General features: G+C 35.3%; 1 protein-coding gene across 1 annotated transcript in view; it reads right to left on the bottom strand.

Annotated features, from left to right (window-relative positions):
• Nucleotides 1–3,400: 3,400 nt before the first annotated feature.
• RADX (RPA1 related single stranded DNA binding protein, X-linked) overlaps nucleotides 3,401–22,796 on the bottom strand; it is a 67,857-nt gene continuing 48,461 nt past the window's right edge. Inside the window, exons 12-14 of the mRNA XM_046673769.1 lie at nucleotides 19,810–20,100; nucleotides 12,160–12,327; nucleotides 3,401–4,567 (exon numbers count right to left, since the gene is read on the bottom strand). Of these exons, the coding sequence (XP_046529725.1) occupies nucleotides 4,437–4,567; nucleotides 12,160–12,327; nucleotides 19,810–20,100 (590 nt within the window). The 3' untranslated portion in view covers nucleotides 3,401–4,436. The remainder of the gene's footprint in view (nucleotides 4,568–12,159; nucleotides 12,328–19,809; nucleotides 20,101–22,796) is intronic.

Consider the following 22,796-nt stretch of genomic DNA (forward strand, 5'->3'; position numbering starts at 1 on the left):
CAGGTTCAACGCAATTCCAATCAGAATCCCAAGGACATTCTTTACAGAAATAGAACAAAGAATCCTAAAATTTATATGGGGCAACAAAAGACCCCGAATTGCTAAAGCAATTCTGTGAAAAAAGAACAAAGCTGGAGGCATCACAATCCCTGACTTCAAAACATACTACAAAGCTACAGTAATCAAAATAGCATGGTACTGGTACAAAAACAGGTGCACAGATCAATGGAACAGAATTGAAAGCCCAGAAATAAAACCACACATCTAGGGACAGCTTATCTTTGACAAAGGAGCTGAGGGCCTACAATGGAGAAAAGAAAGTCTCTTCAACAAACGGTGCAGGGAAAACTGGAAAGCCACATGTAAAAGAATGAAAACTGACCATTCTTTTTCACCACTGACAAAAAGAAACTCAAAATGGATCAAAGACCTAAAGCTGAGACCTGAAACCATAAGGCTTCTAGAAGAAAATGTAGGCAGTACACTCTTTGACATCAGTATCAAAAGGATCTTTCCAGACACCATGTCTTCTCAGACAAGGGAAACAATAGAAAGAATAAACAAATGGGACTTCATCAGACTAAAGAGTTTCTTCAAGGCAAGAGAAAACAAGATTGAAACAAAAAAACAACTGGGAAAAATATTTGCAAGTCATATATCCGACAAAGGGTTAATATCCATAATATATAAAGAAATCACACAACTCAACAACAAAAAATCAAACAACCTGATTCAAAAATGGGCAGGAGACATGAATAGACATTTCTCCAAAGAAGATATACGGATGGCCAATAGGCACATGAAAAGATGTTCATCATTGCTGATCATCAGGGAAATGCAAATCAAAACTACACTAAGATATCACCTTACACCCATTAGAATGACAAAAATAACTAAAACAATAGTAACAAATGTTGGACAGGTCGTGGAGAAAAAGGAATCCTCATACATTGCTAGTGGCAATGCAAACTGGTGCAGCCACTATGGAAAACAGTATGGAGATTCCTTAAAAATTAAAAATAGAACTACCATATGATCCAGCTATCCCACTACTGGGTATCTATCCAAAGAACCTGAAATCAGCAATTCCAAAAGTCCCATGCACCTCTATGTTCATCGCAGCATTATTTACAATAGCCAAGACGTGGAAGCAACCTACATGCCCAGAAACTGATGATTGGATAAAGAAGATGTGGTATATATACACAATGGAATACTACTCAGCTGTAAAAAAGAACAAAATTGTCCCATTTGCAACAACATGGATGGACCTCGAGGGAATTATGTTAAGTGAAATAAGCCAGATAGAGAAGGACAATCTCTGTGTGACTCCACTCATACGAAAAATTTAAAAATTCAGACAAAGAGAACAGATTAGTGGCTACCAGGGGAAAGGTGGGGTGGGGGGTGGGCACATAGGGTGAAGGGGTGCACTTACAACACGACTGATAAACAATAATGCACAACTGGAATTTCACAAGGTGGTAACCTATCATTAACTCAATAAAAATTAAATTAAAAAATATAGACTGAACAGGCAACAAATTAGGAAGAAGACTAGCAGTAAAAACTGGGATTAAAAGATTTCAATGTTTATTTTTTTGTTACAATGAGCTGTTATAATTGATAATGTTCTTTATAGAAACATTTAATGTTCTTCACAGAAAATGTTCTTTATAGAAAACGTTTTCAAGAAACACATGAATGTTCTTTATAGAAAACATTTTCAAGAAACACATGAAAATAACACAAAAACATTTTCAGTGTTTTAATAATTATATTAATAGACCAAAAGAATTATAGTACTGGATGGGACCATTATTTTTCAAATTTTACAAACAAGAGAACTAGGGACAAGTAGTTTAAGTGACTTTCCTTAAAGTTCCACAGGGATTTAGGGACAGAGCAGTGACTAGCTTTAAATCCAGTTTTTCAAAATCTACTGTTTATTTCTTTAGTATAAAGGAAAGCAAAAACTTAGGGCCAAAAGTGGCATCAATATAACAATGTAAGAATGAGGGATACAGGGTGGTACGACCTGGACCAAGAGAGAAGTTTATATCTGATGTTTCTACTTTGGAGACTTAGACTCAAATATAATGTCAAATAATTGAAATCTTCTGATAATCCCCACATTTTGTTTTACTTATTAATTTTAAACCTTTCCTCCTAAAATTTCTTTACTAAAAATAGTTGATTACCAAAATAAGCCGGACTGAGTAATATATGTTTCACGTCCCATCAATTTACCTGTAAATTCTTCGGTAGCACTGCTTAGGAAAAAAGAAGAAATGAACCTGAAAAAGTAACCAGTGAAATAGCAACCAGCTCGATTATAAACCATATAAATGACTCTAGAATAACAGAATTGGTTATAGTCTATAGTCCATCTTGGCAGAAGGTGTCTAGTTAAAAACATCAAATATTGTTAGTGTCACTGAATAAGGGTTTCAAATTTCTTAAAAGCCCTTTTCTTACTATGAATATAATGAATGCAGGATAATTCCAACAAAAAACTTAAAGCATTTGGCAGAGAGAACACGTGCTCAGATTCTTCCTTTAATAGTTTACAGAAGGATTTCAATGTGTATATCTCATGTGCCATCTACAATGAGAAACTTCAGTGAGAGACTGTGGTCCTCTGGTAGACTATGTAATATTTCATAATTTACTAATTGATTTGTTAATATGAAGGTGACACACAGTAGTATATTTGTGTTGCTTTGGAATGAAGGAACACATATTGTCACTTGAAGACAAGTTCTTCTGATGCTAATTTGCTGTTTTTCTTACGAAACCACCACAGTAGCTATCTAATTTTGCAACAACCGGACATATGGACATAGATGTTTAACTCCAAATTTGGATAGAAATACTACTAGAACATAAATTGGTAGGGAAGTTGTTTTAAAAGATCCTAAATTTTAAAAAACAGTTCTTATTTCTCTTGCAATCTGATCACAGGAATTACACCAGTTGAAGTGTGTAGTTTTGAAATCTCAGGCTGAGGTTTTTAGTCAATAGCTATTTAAGTATTAACTGTTTTGCCTCCACAACATTTATGAGGCACTAAAATTGAATTGCTTTTTAAAGTTTATAATAGCTTAACAAAAACCCCAGATTCCATTTGATAAACAACAGTCTTCAAACCAAATGGAAGAATCATATTGGCTCACTTGCCAAGTAAATGTAGGTCTATCATAGGCCAAAAATATGGATGAAAGACATCAAATACATTCAAAATGACACAGGAGACCAAAAAAGTTATTGTGCTTTAATTTCTTTAATAATATATTCAAAATTTTAATATGAGAAGGGTCACTGTTTTAATTAACATTGAAACACAATTATATAGAATATAAGACTGAACACATTTATGAATAAATTGCAGCATCTGTCTTTAGGTTTGTGAGCTGACACATTTAAAATGTATAACATATGAAGTCACAGAACCATAGGGCTAGAAGGAAACCCCCCAAGTTAATAGCTTAACTACAATCAGATCCATCTTGATACAGAAAACTTTTAACTCATGTGATGGTCATTTTGGCTCATCTAACTAACCCCACAGATGTCAGCCACAGGGCCTTGCAAATGTGGAATGGCCATTTTCAGTTAAAATGAAGTAAAATAGACAACCAGAATTAAATCAATCCCCCTGGTTACTGTTTCATACTTTCAATATGAGCACTTAAAATGTTCATAAGATAAAATTCACTATTTAAACTCACATTACATGTACCCAAAATTACAAATGAATACAGAAAGAATATAAGACATACTGTAGCCTCTGGCTTTCAGATCACACACTGGTCAAAACATTTAGAAATTCAAAGGATGTGAAGTTACAACAGGGAGTGGAAAACCTTAAGACAATTTACCTAAGCACGCTCACTCTACAGCTGACTCAACTAAAGACTAGGGCAACTGGACCACAACAATCCAGGTGTGCTTTTGAAGATGACAGAAACAACCTTGGTTGTGAGAAATGCAGGCTGACCACTCTAGGGGAATTTAATCTTCAAATTGGCAATTAAAATTTCCCATTACAGGAGGGGAATAAAAGTAGAAGAACATTAAACATCTACGAAGTTAATTACTCTTGTAAGTCAGGATGCCCTATGCTGAGGCTTTAGAATAAAAGTACACTTCACAAATAGAACAGTGAACATAAAGCATAACGAGTAAAGATAATAGTCATATAGAAGTAAGGCAAATTTTCTTGATGCACAAAAACTGTTGTGATGACCTTTTCATAATGAATTTAAAATGAAGTGTTAGCGCTAAAGACAAGACAAACATAAAACCATTTAACAACTTTAGAGCTTATGTAATATTCTTGCTGAACAACAGTTACCGAAATTACAAACAAAACGACAGAATATCCTTAAAGCAGTGCCCTCTCTATAATCTGTAGTAATCTCATTTGCTAATTTTTAAGAAATATTCTCTGGTTTATAAATTTTCTGCAAATAGACTTCTACTTTATTGTTACCCAAATTACAGATATCCAAGATACCGACGATGTGCTCTCTATCCAGTTCAGTCACTGCTTTTATAATATCACCTAAAAGTAGAAAGCAGATGGTAAGTATCGTAAAATAGTTAAATATTTACTTGGATTTAGTATCACATAAGCTGAGGTTTTTATTCTTATAATATTAACAATGTCCCTCACCTTCTCCATCTTTCCTCCAATTCATCACACACATTAATCAAAGTTACGTTCGAGTAGCTTTTGCAGATAAAAGTGCACACATCAAACAGATGCTACTAATAATGCCAAGATGTGGCTGGTACGTCAGAGCCATATTTAGTTATTTTTATTTTTTAATTTTTTTAGTGGAGCAAACTAAATCTACATATTTTCAAAGTCATTTATGTGGTGCCAAATAAACACCTTATTGTTACACTTCAAGTAAGTGCAAATATCAATTTTTCTATTTTGAAATTATTATTTGTAAAATTTACAAGACATAAAGCAAAATACATACATGTAACTGAAGCTTCTTTTAAAGTGTATTTCCTTTGAAACAGCTTTTTATTAACTAACACTTAGCTTTGGATACTCTCAAGAAGCTTTATAAAAAATGGATCAGATGAGTGACATTGCTGAAAATGGCAGAACAGGGAACTCCAGGGGTCTGTCCCTTCACTAAAGCAACTTATAAAGCTGGCAAAAACTCTCAGATCAACTTCTGCAGAAGTCCGGAATTTAGACAAAAACTTAATTAAGGGGAAAGATTAATGAAGAAAGTAGCTGCTGCACTGCGATAGGAGTGTGCTGTGGTGTTTTCAATTGCCAGCCTACTCCCCAGATCAGCAGCAGCCATGAAGACGGCAGCTTGCACTCCTGGTGCAGGCTGCTAGTACCAGAGGGAGCAATGCAGACCTTATTCTCAAAGATGCGGTTGTGTGTTTTGATCTGTCGGGCAGTTTCCTCCAGGACAGATGCAAGGGCTTGCTTTTGTTTCACCTGACTGGAGCATTCCCACAACTGGGATAGCTTTCCCAGTGGCTTTTGTTGAAAGCACATGAAGTCAAAAGCATTGGCCAGAGAAGCCAGGGCGGTTGGGACAAGCAACAGACAGACCAAAAAGCCTGGGGAGGAAAAGGCTGAGAAAAGAGCTATGTGTGGGAATAAGGGCTTTTAAAAGCTCCTGTGCACATCAGGGAATCAAGGAAGGCCACGTGTATGCCTAGTGCTGGATGCATGCTCAGAAAAGGCCAGAGAAAACTCTAATTGTTCACCTCTGGCTGACCATCAGGCTCCACAGAGCAGGTAGTAAAGGCTAAGACAGAGTTGTAGGCAGCCTGGCTAAGCGGTGAAGGCACGCTGCAACACAGATCCAATCTCCAAAAACTGGGAGAGTACTTTTTCTGTTTTTTCCTTTTCTTGGCTCTGGGTGTTTAAAAAAACTCTTTCAAAACACTAAGTGACCACTACTAGGCTAATAGATCACAGGCTTCAGTGGCTACATACGTCAAAGACTTCATTTTAAATTTGAGAAAACTAAAACAATTAGAGGTTAAGTAACTGAAGCAAAGTCACATGGTGATTTTCATCCAGACAGTCTGGCTTCAAGGTATGTGCTCTTAACCTTTTATGCCAGAGCCACGTCTCTACAAAACTGTGCCTAAGAGTCACTTGGTAGATCTAGGTTTTGTGGGACCTGAAGGGTATACTATTTTGGGGCCCTTTTTATGAAAAAGAATACAAACTACAAAAGAATACCAAAAGGGCTTTGGGAAGGACCTAAGCAAGTGAGGGCTCCTCAAGCTTAGGCTCCATTAACTTCACAGTAAATCCACCTCTGCTAGACATGTCACAAAATCTGATGAATGATTTAAAATTCTGCAAGTTCACTAAAGCACAATGAATATAATAACAACTGCTAGTATTATATAATTTTCTTTTTCTTTGAGTGAGATGGACTTTAATTCAGATGCTTTGGAAAGATTACAAGATCTTCAAATTTGATGCTAAGAGCAGCACCCCAAACCTTAATAGTTCTAATTTCTATCATATATTGACTTTTACAAATAATGACTTACATAGTACCTACAACATAAAGTAGAAGTAAGTTTTCTGTTTATGTGACTCTGCCTACTTGCATAATACTTTAAGCAAATGACAACCACTCTGTGCCTCGATCTGTTCATCTAGTACCTACATCATAGGATGTTGTGAGAATTAAATACAGTAAAGCACTTAGAATGGTGGTTGACACATAGCAAGCACTCCAATACCAGCAACAATCACTTTCTACTTAAGAAAACCTAGAACAAAATTATGTTATTATTTATATCACAAAGGAGTTCTTTAAAAGGGACTATAGATTTTACCTATAAAATGAGCTTCTCTAAAATTCATTTTAAAACTGAATTACAAAAATTGTAAAAATTTTTAGGAACATCACAAATACATCAGGTGAGTGTGACAAAAGCAATGATATGTTCTCCACTCTACTTCCTCTTCCTGGTCACATGGGAATGCAAAGTGTCCTGACCTCTTTGTAACTAGGTTGTAATCATGTAAGCACGTTCTGGTAAATGAGAATGCAAGTAGGAGTGATTTGTCACTTCCAGTCCAACACAACTGAAAGCCAGTGTCTGCTTTATCTCTTTCTTCCTCTTCCTAGACAACCCTAGAAGCCACTTGTTTTTGCTGGGGTTGCAACAAGATGGAAGCAGGCTGGATTCCTGAATCACTGCAGAAAAGACAGCTAATGACTGATTGCACCAGACTTGACTAGAGCAAAAAATAAACTTTTAGTATGTTAAGTCACTGAGACTTTGGAGTTGCTTTGTAACCACAGCACAGTCCAACTTATCTTGTAATACAGTGTGGTATTCCTGTCTCTGAAAATAATATGGGAAACTTGATTACCTAGAGAATAATAAAATTGTTTTCTTACATGTGTTAAAACCCTCCCATATGTTATGCTTCTGAAATGTTTATCAATGGATAAATTACCTCAATGCTTTCAAAGAGGTGGAAGGCATATACATCCTTGTACTTCATAGGTAAAATGATACCAATTAGGACAACACATCAGTAAAGATTATTCAGTAAATCATTTGGGAAAGATGGCTAACTACTTGGAAAAAAGATAAAGCTGGATCCCTATCTCACTCTCTGTAACAAAATAAATTCCAAATGGATTGAAATTTTAAGTTATAAAGGTGAAGCCATATCAACAACAAAAAAACCAAACAACTTAATTCAAAAATGGGCAAAGGACTTGAATAGACATTTCTCCAAAGAAGATATACAAATGGCTAAGGAGCACATGAAAAAATGCTCAACATCATTCCTAATTAGAGAAATATAAATTAAAACCACAATGAGATATCACTTTAGGATGGCTGTTATCCAAAAAACAGAAAACAACTAGTGTTGGTGGGGATGTGGAGAAACTGGAATCCTCATGCATTGTTGGTGGGAACGTAAAATTGTGGGGCTTCTGTGGAAAATGGTTTGGTGGTTCCTCAAAAAGTTAAATACAGAATTATCATATGACACAGCAATTCTACTCCTAGATATATTCCTAAAAGAAGTGAAAGCAGGGACTCAGATACTTGTACACCAATGTTCCTAGCAGAATTATTCACAATAGCCAAGAGGTAGAAACAACCAAAATGCCCATTAACAGATGAATGGATAAACAAAATGTGGTATATACATAACAATGGAATATTATTCAGGCATAAGAAGGAATAAAATCCTGATACATATTAAAACGTGGATGAACCTTGAAAACGTTATCTCAAGTGAAATAAGCCAGACACAAAAGGACAAATACTGTATGATTCCACTTATATGAGGTAGCTGAATAAGCAAATTCATAGAGACAGACGTAGAATAGAGGTTACCAGGAGGTGGGGAAAGGGGGGAAGAAGGAGTTATTGTTTAACATGTACAGAGTTTCTGTCTGGGATGATGAAAAAGTTCTGAAAGTAGATAGTGGTGATGGCTGCACAACATTGTGAATGTACTTAATGTCACTGAATTGCACAATTAAAAATTGTTAAAGTGGTAAATTTTATGTTATGTATATTTTACCACCATAAAAATTATATATGAGTAAAAAAAATGAAGCTATAAAAGTACCAGGGAAAAAAAGTGAATTAAAAAAAAGTCTTGGACTGGGTAATGCCTTTCTGAGTATGACATAAAAACAGTAGACACAAACCCAAAGACTGCTGTATTTGAGTATAGTCATGTGTCACTTAATAACAGGGATACGTTCTGAGAAATGTGTTGTTAGGCGATTTTGTTCTGCAAACATCACAAAGTATACTTACACAAACCTAGACGGTATAGCCTACTACACACTTGGGCTATCTGGTACTAATCTTATGGGACCACCATTGTATATATGACCCCTCATTGACCAAAATGTCATTATGTGGCACATGACTGTATATAAAAATAAAATTACTTAAAATACAAAACAAGCCTCCTATTGAATAAGTGTCAAACTGGGTAAAAGTATTTTCAACACGTGATAAAGGGTTAATTTCTTTAATATCCAAAGAGAGCTTACAAATTAATAAGAAAAAGAACACTCATAGAAAAATGTAAAAAGTAAAACTAGCATAGAAAGTTCTAGAAAGTTCACAGAAAGAAAAAATATAAATGGCCAACAAAAATACGAAGATGTTCAAGCTTAAAAAATTAAGAAATACAAGTAGAAATAATGATATAATACTTTTTTGCCTATCAGTCTGTCAGAGATTAACATGACCAATAATACCTAGCATTTCTAAGGGTGTGAGTAAAGTGGCATTCTTGCTTTTGGTTAAAGTGCAAACTGGTGTAATGTTTTTGGAGGACAATTTGACAATATCTACTGAAATTTTAAACACATCTTTTGAGTGAGTGACTTGTCTTCTAGGAATTCATCTTACAGATGTATTTGCATAACTGCACTATATGTAAGTGTATATATATATATACACACTATAAGTGCACTTATATATACACTGTAAGTGTATATATATACATATATGTGTGTATATATACACACTATAAGTGCACTATATGTAAGTGTGTATATATATATACACACACACACATATACATAGTCATGCACTTCATAACAACATTTTTGTCAACGATGGACTGCATATATGACGGTGGTCCCATAAGATTAGTACCATATAGCCTAGGTGTGTAGTAGGCTATACCACCTAGGTTTGCATAAATACACTCTATGATGTTCACACAATGATGAAATCACCTAACGACACATTTCTCAGAATGTATCCCCATCACTAAGTGACACGTGACTGTGTGTGTGTGTACACACACACATACAGACAAAGAGATATTCATTGCAGTACTGTTTGCTAATAGTGAAAACATTTGGATACAATCTAAATGTCTGCCAGTAGAGTACTGATTAAGTAAATTTTCTTACATCCACACAGTGGAATATTTGTAGTTACTAAAATGACTGAGGTAGCTGTCTATACACTAATACGAAAGATATCTAAGATGCGCTGTCAAAAGGAAAAAGCTGGCTATGGAACTATATGTTTACTACAATTCCATTTACGTGTATTCCTTAAGACTCTGTGTGCATGTGTGTGTGTGAGAGAGAGAATATATACTGTTCTATGCAAAAATAATTGCTTAAAGGATTCAAAGAACACTGCTTATCTCCGGAAAGTGGGTAAGTGGGCTGGTGGAAGGGGCTGGACCTGGGAAGGCAGGGAGGGAACTTTCACTTTTACTCTAAACCTTTCTGTACTGTTTGAATTTTTTAATTATGAACATGTATAGCTTTTGTAACAAAAAATAAACTAGCTCATAAAAATTGTTTAAAAGATGACACTAATGTTATACTATGAGCCGCTCCATTACATCATTCTGTGCCTATTTTTCTCTTTCAGTGTGGAATCATGGAAGGAATGGATAAGTTTTAAATCAGACAGATCTGGGTTCAAATCCTAGCTATTACCCATGCTGATGAATGTCTCTGATTTTCAGTCTAGTCATCTATAAATAGGAGATAGTAATGTTCACCTTGCAAGGCTCTTATTAGGATTAGTTGTAACTTATGTAAAATGCCCAGGCACAGTGCTTGGCACAGAGCTAAATGGACACTATTACTGTTAATAATGCTCTGTCATGGAAAACACAGTATTCCACTCAAAATAAATCACCTTGCTTTTGATTATCACATCACTCTTCTCGTCTCGTGATTATTGCCCTTCATGTCCCAAATATTAACTGTTTTGGCAGAATGGCATCAGGTATTTTCACGTGACCATGTTAGTGACTGCTGGAAGAATATTGGCACTAGCAACTAGTAGGTAGCTGATAATTTTGCCTTGACATTTTATTTCAATAACACATAAATATAGAAGAAGAAACGTGACAGAAGTGGATATTGTATGAACAAGACAGGGATGCACAGATATTGAAACTACATATTAGGGTACTAATTAAGAAATCTGGAATTTCTGGAAGTCTAAGGAGCAGCAATGTGGGAAGTAATACTGCAAGTCAACTAACATATCATCTCTAAAATGGACTGTGGGAAAAATTAAAAAACTCAACTCTTATAAGATACTCAAGTTCAGTTTGCAGTAACCATTACTGCCAAAAGTTACTTAATCAGGCACAGCTCATAAGACTTGTTTAAAACAACGTACACTCAAGAGTTTCATCATCTTAGAAAGACCCACCACAAAATCCCAAGATAATAAAGGCTTTCTTAAAAGCTCTTTTAAATGTAATATCCTTATAAGCTTGATGAAAACTGCTAGAAACCTTACCACGTGCTTAGGAAATAGAAATGACAACAGAAAATGAAAAGGATAAGTATAATTGGACACAATTTTATAGGGAGATAGAAATAATTCAAAGTTTGGTATATTACATAGCAGCCTCAACAGTCAGTTGGTTGAAGGATTTCACTATTGGGATGACATACACTCTTAGCAGTCCTCAAGGAATTTCTTTTTTTTTTTTTTATTTTTTATTTTTTTTATAAAGATTTTATTTTTTCCTTTTTCTCCCCAAAGCCCCCCAGTACATAGTTGTGTATTCTTCGTTGTGGGTTCCTCTAGTTGTGGTATGTGGGACGCTGCCTCAGCGTGGTCTGATGAGCAGTGCCATGTCCGCGCCCAGGATTCAAACCGACGAAACACTGGGCCGCCTGCAGCGGAGTGCGCGAACTTAACCACTCGGCCACGGGGGCCAGCCCCCTCAAGGAATTTCTTGCATAGCACTTGAATAACTAAACATTTATGAGAAAACGATTGTACTGTACCATACTACGGAGATATTAAAATTACCGGCAATTATAAGGTGAAAGGACAAATTGCCCCACCTGAGTTAAAAGGAGAGAAGAGTAGAATTGCACTGCTCCATGTGCATACCACTTAGATCTAAGGTATACTTATGTTTAGAATTATATTATAAGAGAAAATTCTTAATGCCTGCCTGGAACAGAAACCATTAATCTATTCAGTTTTATTTAAAAATATATTCTCACTTATAAGTCTTGGGCTACATGTAAATAACCCTTTAAACTATATTAAATGTTAAGGCTAGAACTGTTTATATAATAACGCCTTAAGATTAGGACTGTTTACGATATTAATTTTATTTTCTGAATGAAAAGAATACAGAGACGATCTTACCTGCAAGTGCTCTTGGACGTAGCACTCTGTCACTGTCAGCTGTCTCCTGTGGATACACACAGCTGTAATTCATGCAGGTTAATAATGTGTCTATTTCAGATGTTCGGATATCTTCCGGACAATACATGGGCAGGAATGCAACATCCATTGCTATCTCGTGGTTCAGACCTGTTATAGAAAAATCACAGCTTATTAAAAGCTCACTGGGTTAGTACACGGTGCTAATGAGGCCAAGTTTGCTGCTCTGATCCTAACATGTGCCAAATAACCTCCCACCTGTAAAAAACTAGTGTTTCAAAACTGCAGACTAAAGCCTTAGCTGTACAAACATTTATGAATACAGGCTATTAGTCGAAAGAGGAGCTATTTCAGTGCAGTCTATCACCACTGCTGAAAATAAAATCTAAAATGTTTTCCCTACTGATGAAAGGTCGAAATCTTAATATCCAGAGGACAGCCTGGTCACATAAATAAAGACATGTAGAGTGTTTTCTTGGTCATTTATGACAGGTGCCATTATAGAATAAGAGAATTCAGAGATAACTATTGGTTCCCTTACTGCCATTTGGACTTAAGGATATATGACTCAAGCAAGGCCAGGGATGGGAGTAACTAGGTCCCATCTGTCCTCAAATATACAAGACAAGCGTCAATCATTCACTATTAGGGCTATAAAAGGTTGCAGTAGAAAAGGGGCTATAGGAGAACAACCAAAGTGAATCCTGACCTGTGACTGTTATCTTTTTACGTGGGTCAATGTCAGTTATAGCAAATAAAAAAAGACTTCCTAGTTGCAAGGGTTTGAGCTGGGTACTAAAGGATGAGTAGCATCTAAATCAACAGAGAGGAGGGTATTTCAGGCAGAGCAGAGAGTAGCCAAAAGTATTGACCAAAGGAAGGGGCCCATCTTGGCTGAAGCAAGGGTAAACACACAGAGCACAGCTTTAAAACTCTATGAATTCCACCCAGTTAGCCTGATATTTAGTCACTGAGTTCCATAGATTCTATGACCTTAATATCTTTCCTATAAATCACTAAAGAGATTCTTAAGTACTGAGTATGGGCCAATGATAGGTAAACAAAGTCCTTCCTGTTAAGCTGATCCAGAAATGCAAGTCCCTTTTTTGCTTTTTATGGGCAAATGACATTAAATTCCTTAGCTTTAATGTAACATACAACTAAGGGCTACTTACAGCTTTTTAAGGATTACTAAAATTTAGTATTAATAAACTAAAATAGTCATGATATCTGGAATTTACTAAGGATTCCAATTCAGTATTATAACAAGTGTAGCTATCCCCTAAATCTTAGCAATACTGCAAGCGTCATGTGACTGTGCACAAGCTGGTATCTTGTTTCCTTGCTTTTAAGACTAAATTTAACTCTAAGATATACCATCAAATTAATAAGTTTTTTCATAAAAAGGAAACACTCCATTAAGTGTACCCATTCACCATAAATGCATTACAACTTGCAAATGTAAAAAAGAAGTATGTCTTAGAATTGAGAAAATAGCAGAAGTTGCAAATCCTGATATTTTCAGGAAGGTAGCTTTATTATCAGTGTGTCATTGATACTATTTTGAGTTGTTTTCTAAATTATAAAATACTGTGAGTTTAGATACAACATTATTAATAAAATTTGTCATGAGTTGTTTGGTTAAAACTAGAGATCAGAGTGCAAATGTATAAACAGGCCTCTGTACTTGCTGTTCCTGTGCCTAGAATGTTCTTTCCCCAGATAACTACATGGGTTTGCTCATTCACCTCCATAAGGTTTCTGGGGAAATGTTACTTTCTCAGGGAGATGTCCCGTGACCAAGCTATTTAAAATTTAACCCTTTTCTCCTACATCTAACCCCTTTTTTCTAGCACTTATCACCATCTCACTCTAGTAGATGCTCTTTTATCTGTTGTGTCCACTCATGTAACCTTAGCACCCAGAACAGTGCTGGGCACATATTAGGTGCTCAGTAAATATTGGTTAAATTGAGCAAATTAATGTACATTTGTGTATTTTTTACCTATAATTTTCAAATACTAGACTTTAAGACATTTGTGCATTTAGTGTTCAAATATGAATTCATCCATATTCCCATTATTAAAAGAGATGAACACAAATATCTTCCCCACAATGTGCACATATAATGCACTTCAATGGTGATTTACTGTTTAAGTGTGACTGAAATAACTTACAACATACTAACTATGTAAGTGTAATAATATATCTGGACAATATTCAAAATTATAGGAAAATATAAAATCAAACTCATATTTCTCTTTTGTAAAGTGTACTATATGCAAATTATATACCTTCTTCCTCAATTATTTGTTATCACTGAGTTTCTTCTCCACTGAAAAGTGTGTGTTTGTGTGTATGTGTTACGGAGGAGGGCGATTTGTAACCCCAGCACCTAGCATAGTGCTCGTCATATACTATATTTTACCAAATCTAAGATGCATTGATTTTAAGATGATTATTATTTCATATACCACTAAGAAAGAAAAATGTTACCAACTAAACAATGGCAGGACATCAGTTATAAGATGCATACCGATTTTCAAAGATGTTAAAATATGGGAAAAAAGTGTGTCTTACACTGATGAAATCTGATAGTAAGTACTTCAGGTTTAATGACTAAGTTATTTTCATTACGCAGAGGGATAAAGGACAGAATTAAGGAGTGACAACAGTAATCTAGCTCTGGAACTCATATATTCCAGTGTCCTGCAATATCTTGAGGATGTGAGGGAACCAGCGGAGGACCCAATGGTGAGGAAACCCAGTGCTATTCAGCTAGTGGGTCCAGTGGGCTTCAACAAGGAAGGAGGCACACCTCTGGGGTACAAATAATTGGACCTGAGCCCTCAGGCTAGTACCAAGGAGGGAAGGAGTTACATTGGTCTGCTTGGTTGCTTTAATAGGGGAAAACAATCAAGATAAGTAAAACCCTATCTATTATTTCAATATAACTGTAGCATATTAGTTTGATGTTATAATTAAAGCTATTAAAATTTTAAAATTATCATTTAAACGTATTTTGCATAAAAGGAAAAGAACCATATGAAAAATTTTTGACAAAATATCTTTTGACAAAAAATCTAGAAAAGATTATTTTAACAGCTCTCCTTAAATCATATCCACTGTTACTGGGGTTTGCATCTCTTAACTTCCAAGAGACCAAGAAATGGCCTTTAAAGGTTTACAAAAAGCTAGCTGAATTATGTTCCTTATTGTCTAAGTCAAAGGCAAATTGAAGAGAGGACTCTTAAGCTTTGATTGATTCACTGGATTTTCATAGGTAACTAAATTAGTGTTAGTAGAACCAATAATATACCATCTACAAGTCCAATCAAGCTTTTGAAAAGTGTCTTCTTATACTTAAGGTGAGAAATAATTTTCAAAATTTGGAGAGACTGACAAATAAACGTTAAACTTTGTACTTGGACTAAAAGCACTGAAAATTTAGTTTGTTACTTCATCTCAATATCTTCTAAGTGTGTGTTATTACATAGTGGGCAATGGGCTGAGGTTTTAGGGCTTACTAATACTATCAATTTATTTGAGGCAAGTGAGATGGCATAGCAAGGATTTTGACACAAGACTCAGTACTTCTGGGGTAGGTTTCTGATATTGCTATGTACTAGCTGGTTGTTGGGAGCCATTAGAACCAAGGGAAGGAAGATTAATAATTCTTTTCAACGCTCTCAATAATGATTCACCCTAGACCAGTCAGAGCTAATGACCAAGTAACAGGGTTGTGGTCTGAATAAGCTTTCTCCCAGAATGAGACACTTCAAAATTTCTAGGTCCTCCAGAGATCAGCAAGGTACTCTAGAGGGATAATAAACCACTAGAAGATAGCATCAATCTAGGTTGGACAATCTTTGTGCCTGAAGAACTTTAAACGTCATATAGATTTATTGTCTGGGTTGGTTTCGGCAGTCTTATCTAAAAACAGGTCTAGAACAAGGGTCAGAAAGCTATGACTTAGGGGTTAACTCAAGCCTGCACTTGGTTTTACACAACCCATGAGTTAGGAATGGTTTTTACATTTCAAATGGTTGAAAAAATCAAAAGAAGAGTAATATTTTGTGACATGTGAAAATTATATGCAATTCAAATTTCAGTGTCCATAAATAAAGTTTTATTCAAACACAGCCATGCACATTGATTTACACATAGTCTATGGCTGCTTTTACATTAAAACAGAAGAGCTGAATACTTGGGACAGAAACCGCATGACCTGCAAAGCCTCAGACATTTACTACTTGGCCCTTTACAGAACAAGTTTGCCCCCTTTTACGGGACACACATAAAGTCATTTTCAGTGTGTGTTAGAAACTGACACACATATAGTCAATTTCACTATCTTTTAACAAATAGTACATTAATAAGAGATTTAGTCCTTTCTTCTGAGTTCACTGCTCATGCCATGCTTAAAATGTATAGGCTATTTGTCTGGTCTCATAATACAACTTGGGTTCACTCTTTCACGAAAGATATGAAAAATTCACCACTTTCACATCTGATATTAAGTTCTCATCTTAACCAAAATCAGAGAATATCTATACTTCAACTACTATTAAGAGAGCAGTAGTTTTCAACCTTTATTCTACTACTGCATACCTGACAGGATGCATTCTTGCCAGTGGCTCTGTGAGGCAGTAAGTTTCCCTTAGGAAGGGCAGGGAGACCAAACAGACTGCTTCTCTAGAGTGTACCAGAATCCTGTGGAGTGTGGGCAGGTCTCTTTCGATGATTTTTATGGGATAACCTCTCCCACTAAAGGTCTACAAGAATCACTGATCCCACTACCACTTGTCCTACTTCTTTGGATTTTATCTCTGTATTAAGTTAAACCATGAGAGAGCTAAGTACATGGATTATATAATAATAATAAAGGCAAAGATATATTCCTTTATGGAAATGCCTTACTAAGATCTGACTAATGATTATACTGATTATATATATTACAAGGTTGATGCAAGAATCAACTATCTGAAGAGCATTTCCATATCTTTATAAAAGAGAACTGTAGTTGAAGATAATCCATTTATTATTCTGTGATATTTATACAATAACTTCATATAGTAAGTTTAGACTTGACTTTCATTAGAGGAAAAAAATAACAGGGTTCCTATATATGAGTGTTTGTTTTCTCTATAATAGAAGATATGCTTAGAGACTCAGGAGACATAATTTCTAATCACGGCCTGGCTTCTACTTAACCAGGATAGGACTGGAAGATATCCAAGTTTCTTTTAAGTCTAAAATATCTCATCAGGAAAAATCTCCTTTCTCCCACCCTGCCAGAAAGCTCACAGAAAATTACTGCCAAATGACAGTAATTTGGTTATTTGCAAGTACCTAGTAACACCTACTTTTTCTGTTTCCTTTCAAATATTCTGTTTTGAGATACACAGATGGCCAACAGAAAAACGAACGATGCTCAACATCGCTAATTATTAGAGAAATGCAAACCAAAACTACAATGAGACGTCACTTTACATCAGTCAGAACGGCTATAATTACCAAGACAAAAAATAACAAATGTTGGAGAGGATGTGGAGAAAAGGGAACCCTTATACACTGCTGGTGGGAATGCAAACTGGTGCAGCCACTATGGAAAACAGTATGGAGAGTTCTCAAGAAATTAAAAATAGAAATACCATATGATCCAGCTATCCCACTACTGGATATTTATCTGAAGAATTTGAAATCAATGATCCAAAGAGATTTATGCACCCCTATGTTCACTGCAGCATTATTCACAATAGCCAAGATGTGGAAGCAACCCAAGTGCCCATCAACTAATGCATGGCTAAAGATGTGGTATATATACACAATGGAGTACTACTCAGCCATAAAAAAGACAAAATCGTCCCATTTGCAACAACATGGATGGAGCTTGAGAGTATGTTAAGTGAAATAAGCCAGACAGAGAAAGAGAAATACTTCATGATTTCACTCATATGTGGAAGATAACAAATACATGGATAAAGAGAACAGATTAGTGGTTACCAGAGGGAAAGGGGGTTGGGGGGGGTGGACGAAAGGGATAAAGGGACACGTATGTATGGTGATGGATAAAAATTAGGACCACTGAGGGTGAACACAATGAAGTGTATTCAGGAATTGATAAACAATAACGTACACCCGAAATTACACAATGTTATAAACTATTATAATCTCAATAAAATTACTTGAGGGGAAAAAAGTTCTGTTTTGTTTTATCCATACGTGGCTTTTTTTTCACTTTTTAAATCCCTGTAAACCACCTTAAGTCCTTGAAAACACGTAGGATATGAAATACCACAATTCTAACATGGATTAGAGCTGGTTGGGCAGAATGATAAATTTGCCTTCTCATTTGATTCTTACTTTTAGGTGATTCATAGCTAAAGCTACAAAGCTTTACAATTACTTGTAAGACAGCTGAGATGTTCACTGGATCAGTAACATGTTAAAAAGAAGAAAAATATTCAATTTCTACGTTTCCAGATGAACTCACGATTTCCATGGTTACTTTTTATGATATGTGGGAAATCTTTGCTATAATTTTTGTCTCCTAGATATACAACTAAGACTGATAAACTACTCAAAGAGACCAAGGAATGCAGTCTAGAAGCATTTGAAACTGGGTCTGAGATTGTCTAACAGGATCAGTGGAAATTCATGCTTTTCATATATTGTACACATGTACACAATCACATGTATGTACATATGTATGTGTGGGAAGGTAGGGAAGAGGGAATGGGAGAGAGTAAAGGGGGGAAAGGAATCTTGATGAAGGTCGAGGCGATTCATTCCAGTAGTATAGATGTAAAAATCTATTAACTGCATTTTTTGAGGCATTAATTTGCTAATGATTTTTCTACATTCTTTCATTTTAAAGTAACAAGACCTTCCTTTAAAACACAAATACAAACAACTTTTCTTTGACTCTGAGAGTAGTTCATTTTGCCTAAGATTTTATTTTAGAATTTTTTTGTATACATTTTTCCTTCATTAGAAACAAACAAAAATAAATATAAGCTTAAAAATGTACTGACTCCTTTAAATATCTGTAAGTTCTATAGTTACTTCTCAATTTTGAACAACCTGAGGAAAAACAAGCTTATTTTCCTTTATCAGACACGGGAAGTTTTTCCAATAGCTTCTTTCTGCTCAACCTGAGTTACTAGAGAATTTTATTTTCTTTAGGGGCTAAACAGACCTCTGTTCATAGGAGCTTCTCTCGATTAGTACTCCTTTTTCTTTAACCTATATTTTACCCTTTAATGATTCAGATGCACTGAGAAAGAGGCAGAGAATATGGGCAAGGAAATGGTGGCTAAAGGAGAAATCATTTTTAGTTAGATAGTCAGGGATGAGGAAAGTTCCCACGGTTCCCATTGGTTCCCATTCTTCTCTCCCCAAATACTTTCTAAGGACTTGCCAATGTTAACATTAAAAGGCCAGAATTAGAGCTTAAGGTATTCCAGAATTAGTGCTCCACTCCTTTGGTTTAAGCCAAACAGGAGCTCTCCTTGGGCTTAAATTTTTTTTGGGGGGGGGCGGGGTGCTTAGTTTTTTGAAGCAAAATAGTGTCATCTATATTTAAAATGTTAAATTAATAACATTCAAAGAGAAGAACAGTTGACTCACCTAGGATGGTTACTTCAAAATGCCCAAGGCTTCGGGCGCTCTTAAAATTACCAAGTTTTGGGGGCCTTCCTTCTGGTGGCACGTATTTTGCAGGCTGAGAATTATACTGCTCAGTAAGAAACTTTTTGTGTTCAAAACTAAATTTCCGTGGAATGCTTTCAGGATAAACACGGCTGTAATACTGATGATCTATTAAGTCAAACTTTTTCTCTCTCCACAGTGGACTTTCCCACCTATCACTTATAGTTTTTCTGGCTTTCCCAACGACACGAGCAGTTACGCATTCTTGACCTGTTGAAGACACAATGAGATAGACACAATTACTATAAACTAACCAAATCAAGTCATTCACTACAAAAAAGTATAGACTAATGAGGAATAGTTTAATTAAATTTAAATTCAAACAACTATAAAATGTAAATTAAATGTCCAGATAATTCTAATTAAAGTGAGGAAAGAACTAAATTCACTCTCAAAATAAACTTTTACTCCAAAATATTAACAAGTGATATTATTTTCTCTGTTGCTGGAATTATGGAGATTTCTAACTATTTTCTTTATACTTCTTTCTGTCTTTTCCAAATGCTTTTAAGTAAATATATATTCCTTGTATATTCAGTGACAAATTCAAGTTATGTCAAATTCATCAGAATAACAACCTTTAGAGATGGGCCCATCACTCACTATTGGTGGAATTTAAGCTTCAAATAAAATTTTGTTAATCTTTGCTAAAAGTAGCCTGAAGAAATACATAATACAATCTTTTTCTTGGATATAACTCTCTTTCAAAGGGACCACTTATCTGTTATTTATGATACTCCTTTCAGATATAAATGACATATGGAAAACAAAGAGAGAACTTAATTGAGATGAAACAGCACTTCAATTCTTGATTGTTCTCTATCATCAAGTCAATTTATCATTTATGTACAATTTACCTAACACAGTTTCTAAGGCAGAATATAATTCTCCCCTACACATGATGACATTCATTCAACAAATAATTATTTAGCACCTATTATGTACCAGATACTCTGCTAAAGAATTTGGTAAAATAACATTTTAATTAAATAATACATTCTAGTAACTGAAGACATAGGGTCGAATCAGAAAAAATAGATTTTGGAACAAGACTCTCACGTTGTCAGTTCTGCTAGCTGAGGCAAGCCGACAGCAACTCTGTTCCAGAGTTTACCAAGATTGCTGAATTGGTTCCTTGCAGGCTGCTTATGCCTTGGTGTAAAAAACCTTGCTGAAGCAGAAAGGAGCTTCAACAGCAAGGTTTCAGTGTGGTTAATATACTACTTCTGCTTTTCAAACTTTATTCCACATTCCCAGACTACTTTCTTGGTTTCTTAAACCTAGCCAGAGACTTATTGAAAATTTATTATAAAGTAAAATACTAGAATGAGCTGTAAGAGAAGATGAAGAAGCTGAACACATACTTCTTAGTCACCAAGAATTCAAAATACTGCAGTATTACAAAAGAGTTTTTTTTAAACTCAAAATTCAGTTGATGAACACACTTAACTGCCTATAACAATGCTTTATAACAAAAAGGATAAAAAAATCAATCACATGTGAAAAGGAAAGGAATCAATCAAAGCCAAGAGAAAAACTCAAAGATAATAGGACTAAACTGAGGATTAGGCAATGATTTAATCTTTTTTATCTTCCCTCCCCAAACTAATAAAAGTACATAATTAGAACAGCAGTAACTAGCTATTATAATGATCCAAGTTATACTGAGTATTCCTGACTGATTTGTTCTAAAATATAGCATGCAAAGAACAAATTATAGGCTATTCCAATTTTTAAAAATTAAGTAATTATATCTACCTTATAGAAAAAAAATCCTATGAGTGACTCTGTCAGGAATAAGTCAGAATATTTTCTATGCCTGTTTTCTTATTCAAGTGTTAATATTAAGAAGTGGCAAAGTATAAAGGTGTGTGAAAAATTCTGCTTTGTTTTTTAATTTAGTAACTTGGGACTGTAATTACCTACCCCAATTATATGTCCCTATTTAATATAAATGGGTATGAATTCAATACGAGAGATATTGGCAGTCACTGGTTGTGCATAGCAAGACCACAGAGGGAATAATTAGGAAAGAGACAAAATACAGCTAGAGTTCCGGTTTTTTAAAAAATAAGATAGAAAATTATGAACCAGAATTATTTTATTTTTAGCTTGAATACTACTAAAATTACCATATGAAACACATTATGCTTTTAAGCCTAATGCATAACTAAGATACAGGTTAATTACCTAGCAAAATTACATTTTTGTATATATATATGATTATATATTATAATGATCAATGTAATTTTTTTTTACCTACTGGCCACAGGCGTCCTCTTTATTTTTTAATTTTGTAATCTTTTTGTGAGGAAGATTCGCCCTGAGCTAACACCTGTTGTCAATCTTCCTCTTTTTGCTTGAGGAAGAGTGGCCCTGAGTTAACATCTGTGCCCATCTTCCTCTGTTTTTCGTATGTGGGATGCTGCCACAGCATGGCTTGATGAGTAGTGTAGCTCCGTGCCTAGGATCTGAACCTGTGAACCTGGGCTGCTGAAGCGGAGCTCACAAACTCAACCCCTATGCCAGGCTGGCCCCTAATCACTGTTATTTTAATGACTCATTTTACCCTTATTTCTGGTAAGAATGGATTTATGTTTTAGTGAGGAAAAATTTCAGAAGTAGACCACATTTAGGTTGTGAGGTAAAAGAAGACAGTATAAATGTATGTCTGTAGGTATGGTGATTTTGTTTATTCAGAAGATCTACTCTGAGCATTTCATTATGTGAATAAGAGTGATAGGTATTGGTGTGTGGAGGCGTGGGGGAGGGAGAGGAGCTATATATTCTTTGCATCTTCCCCCCCTAGCCTCCACTGACCCCACCCTGGTGCAAGATCTACAAGGCTAGAAAAGAACAGGATATTCCAGTCAGTGCTGAGGTCTATGCTTGCTAGCAAGTACATC

This window comes from Equus quagga, chromosome 10, assembly GCF_021613505.1.
Source record: "Equus quagga isolate Etosha38 chromosome 10, UCLA_HA_Equagga_1.0, whole genome shotgun sequence".
Classification (NCBI taxonomy): Eukaryota; Metazoa; Chordata; class Mammalia; order Perissodactyla; family Equidae; genus Equus; species Equus quagga.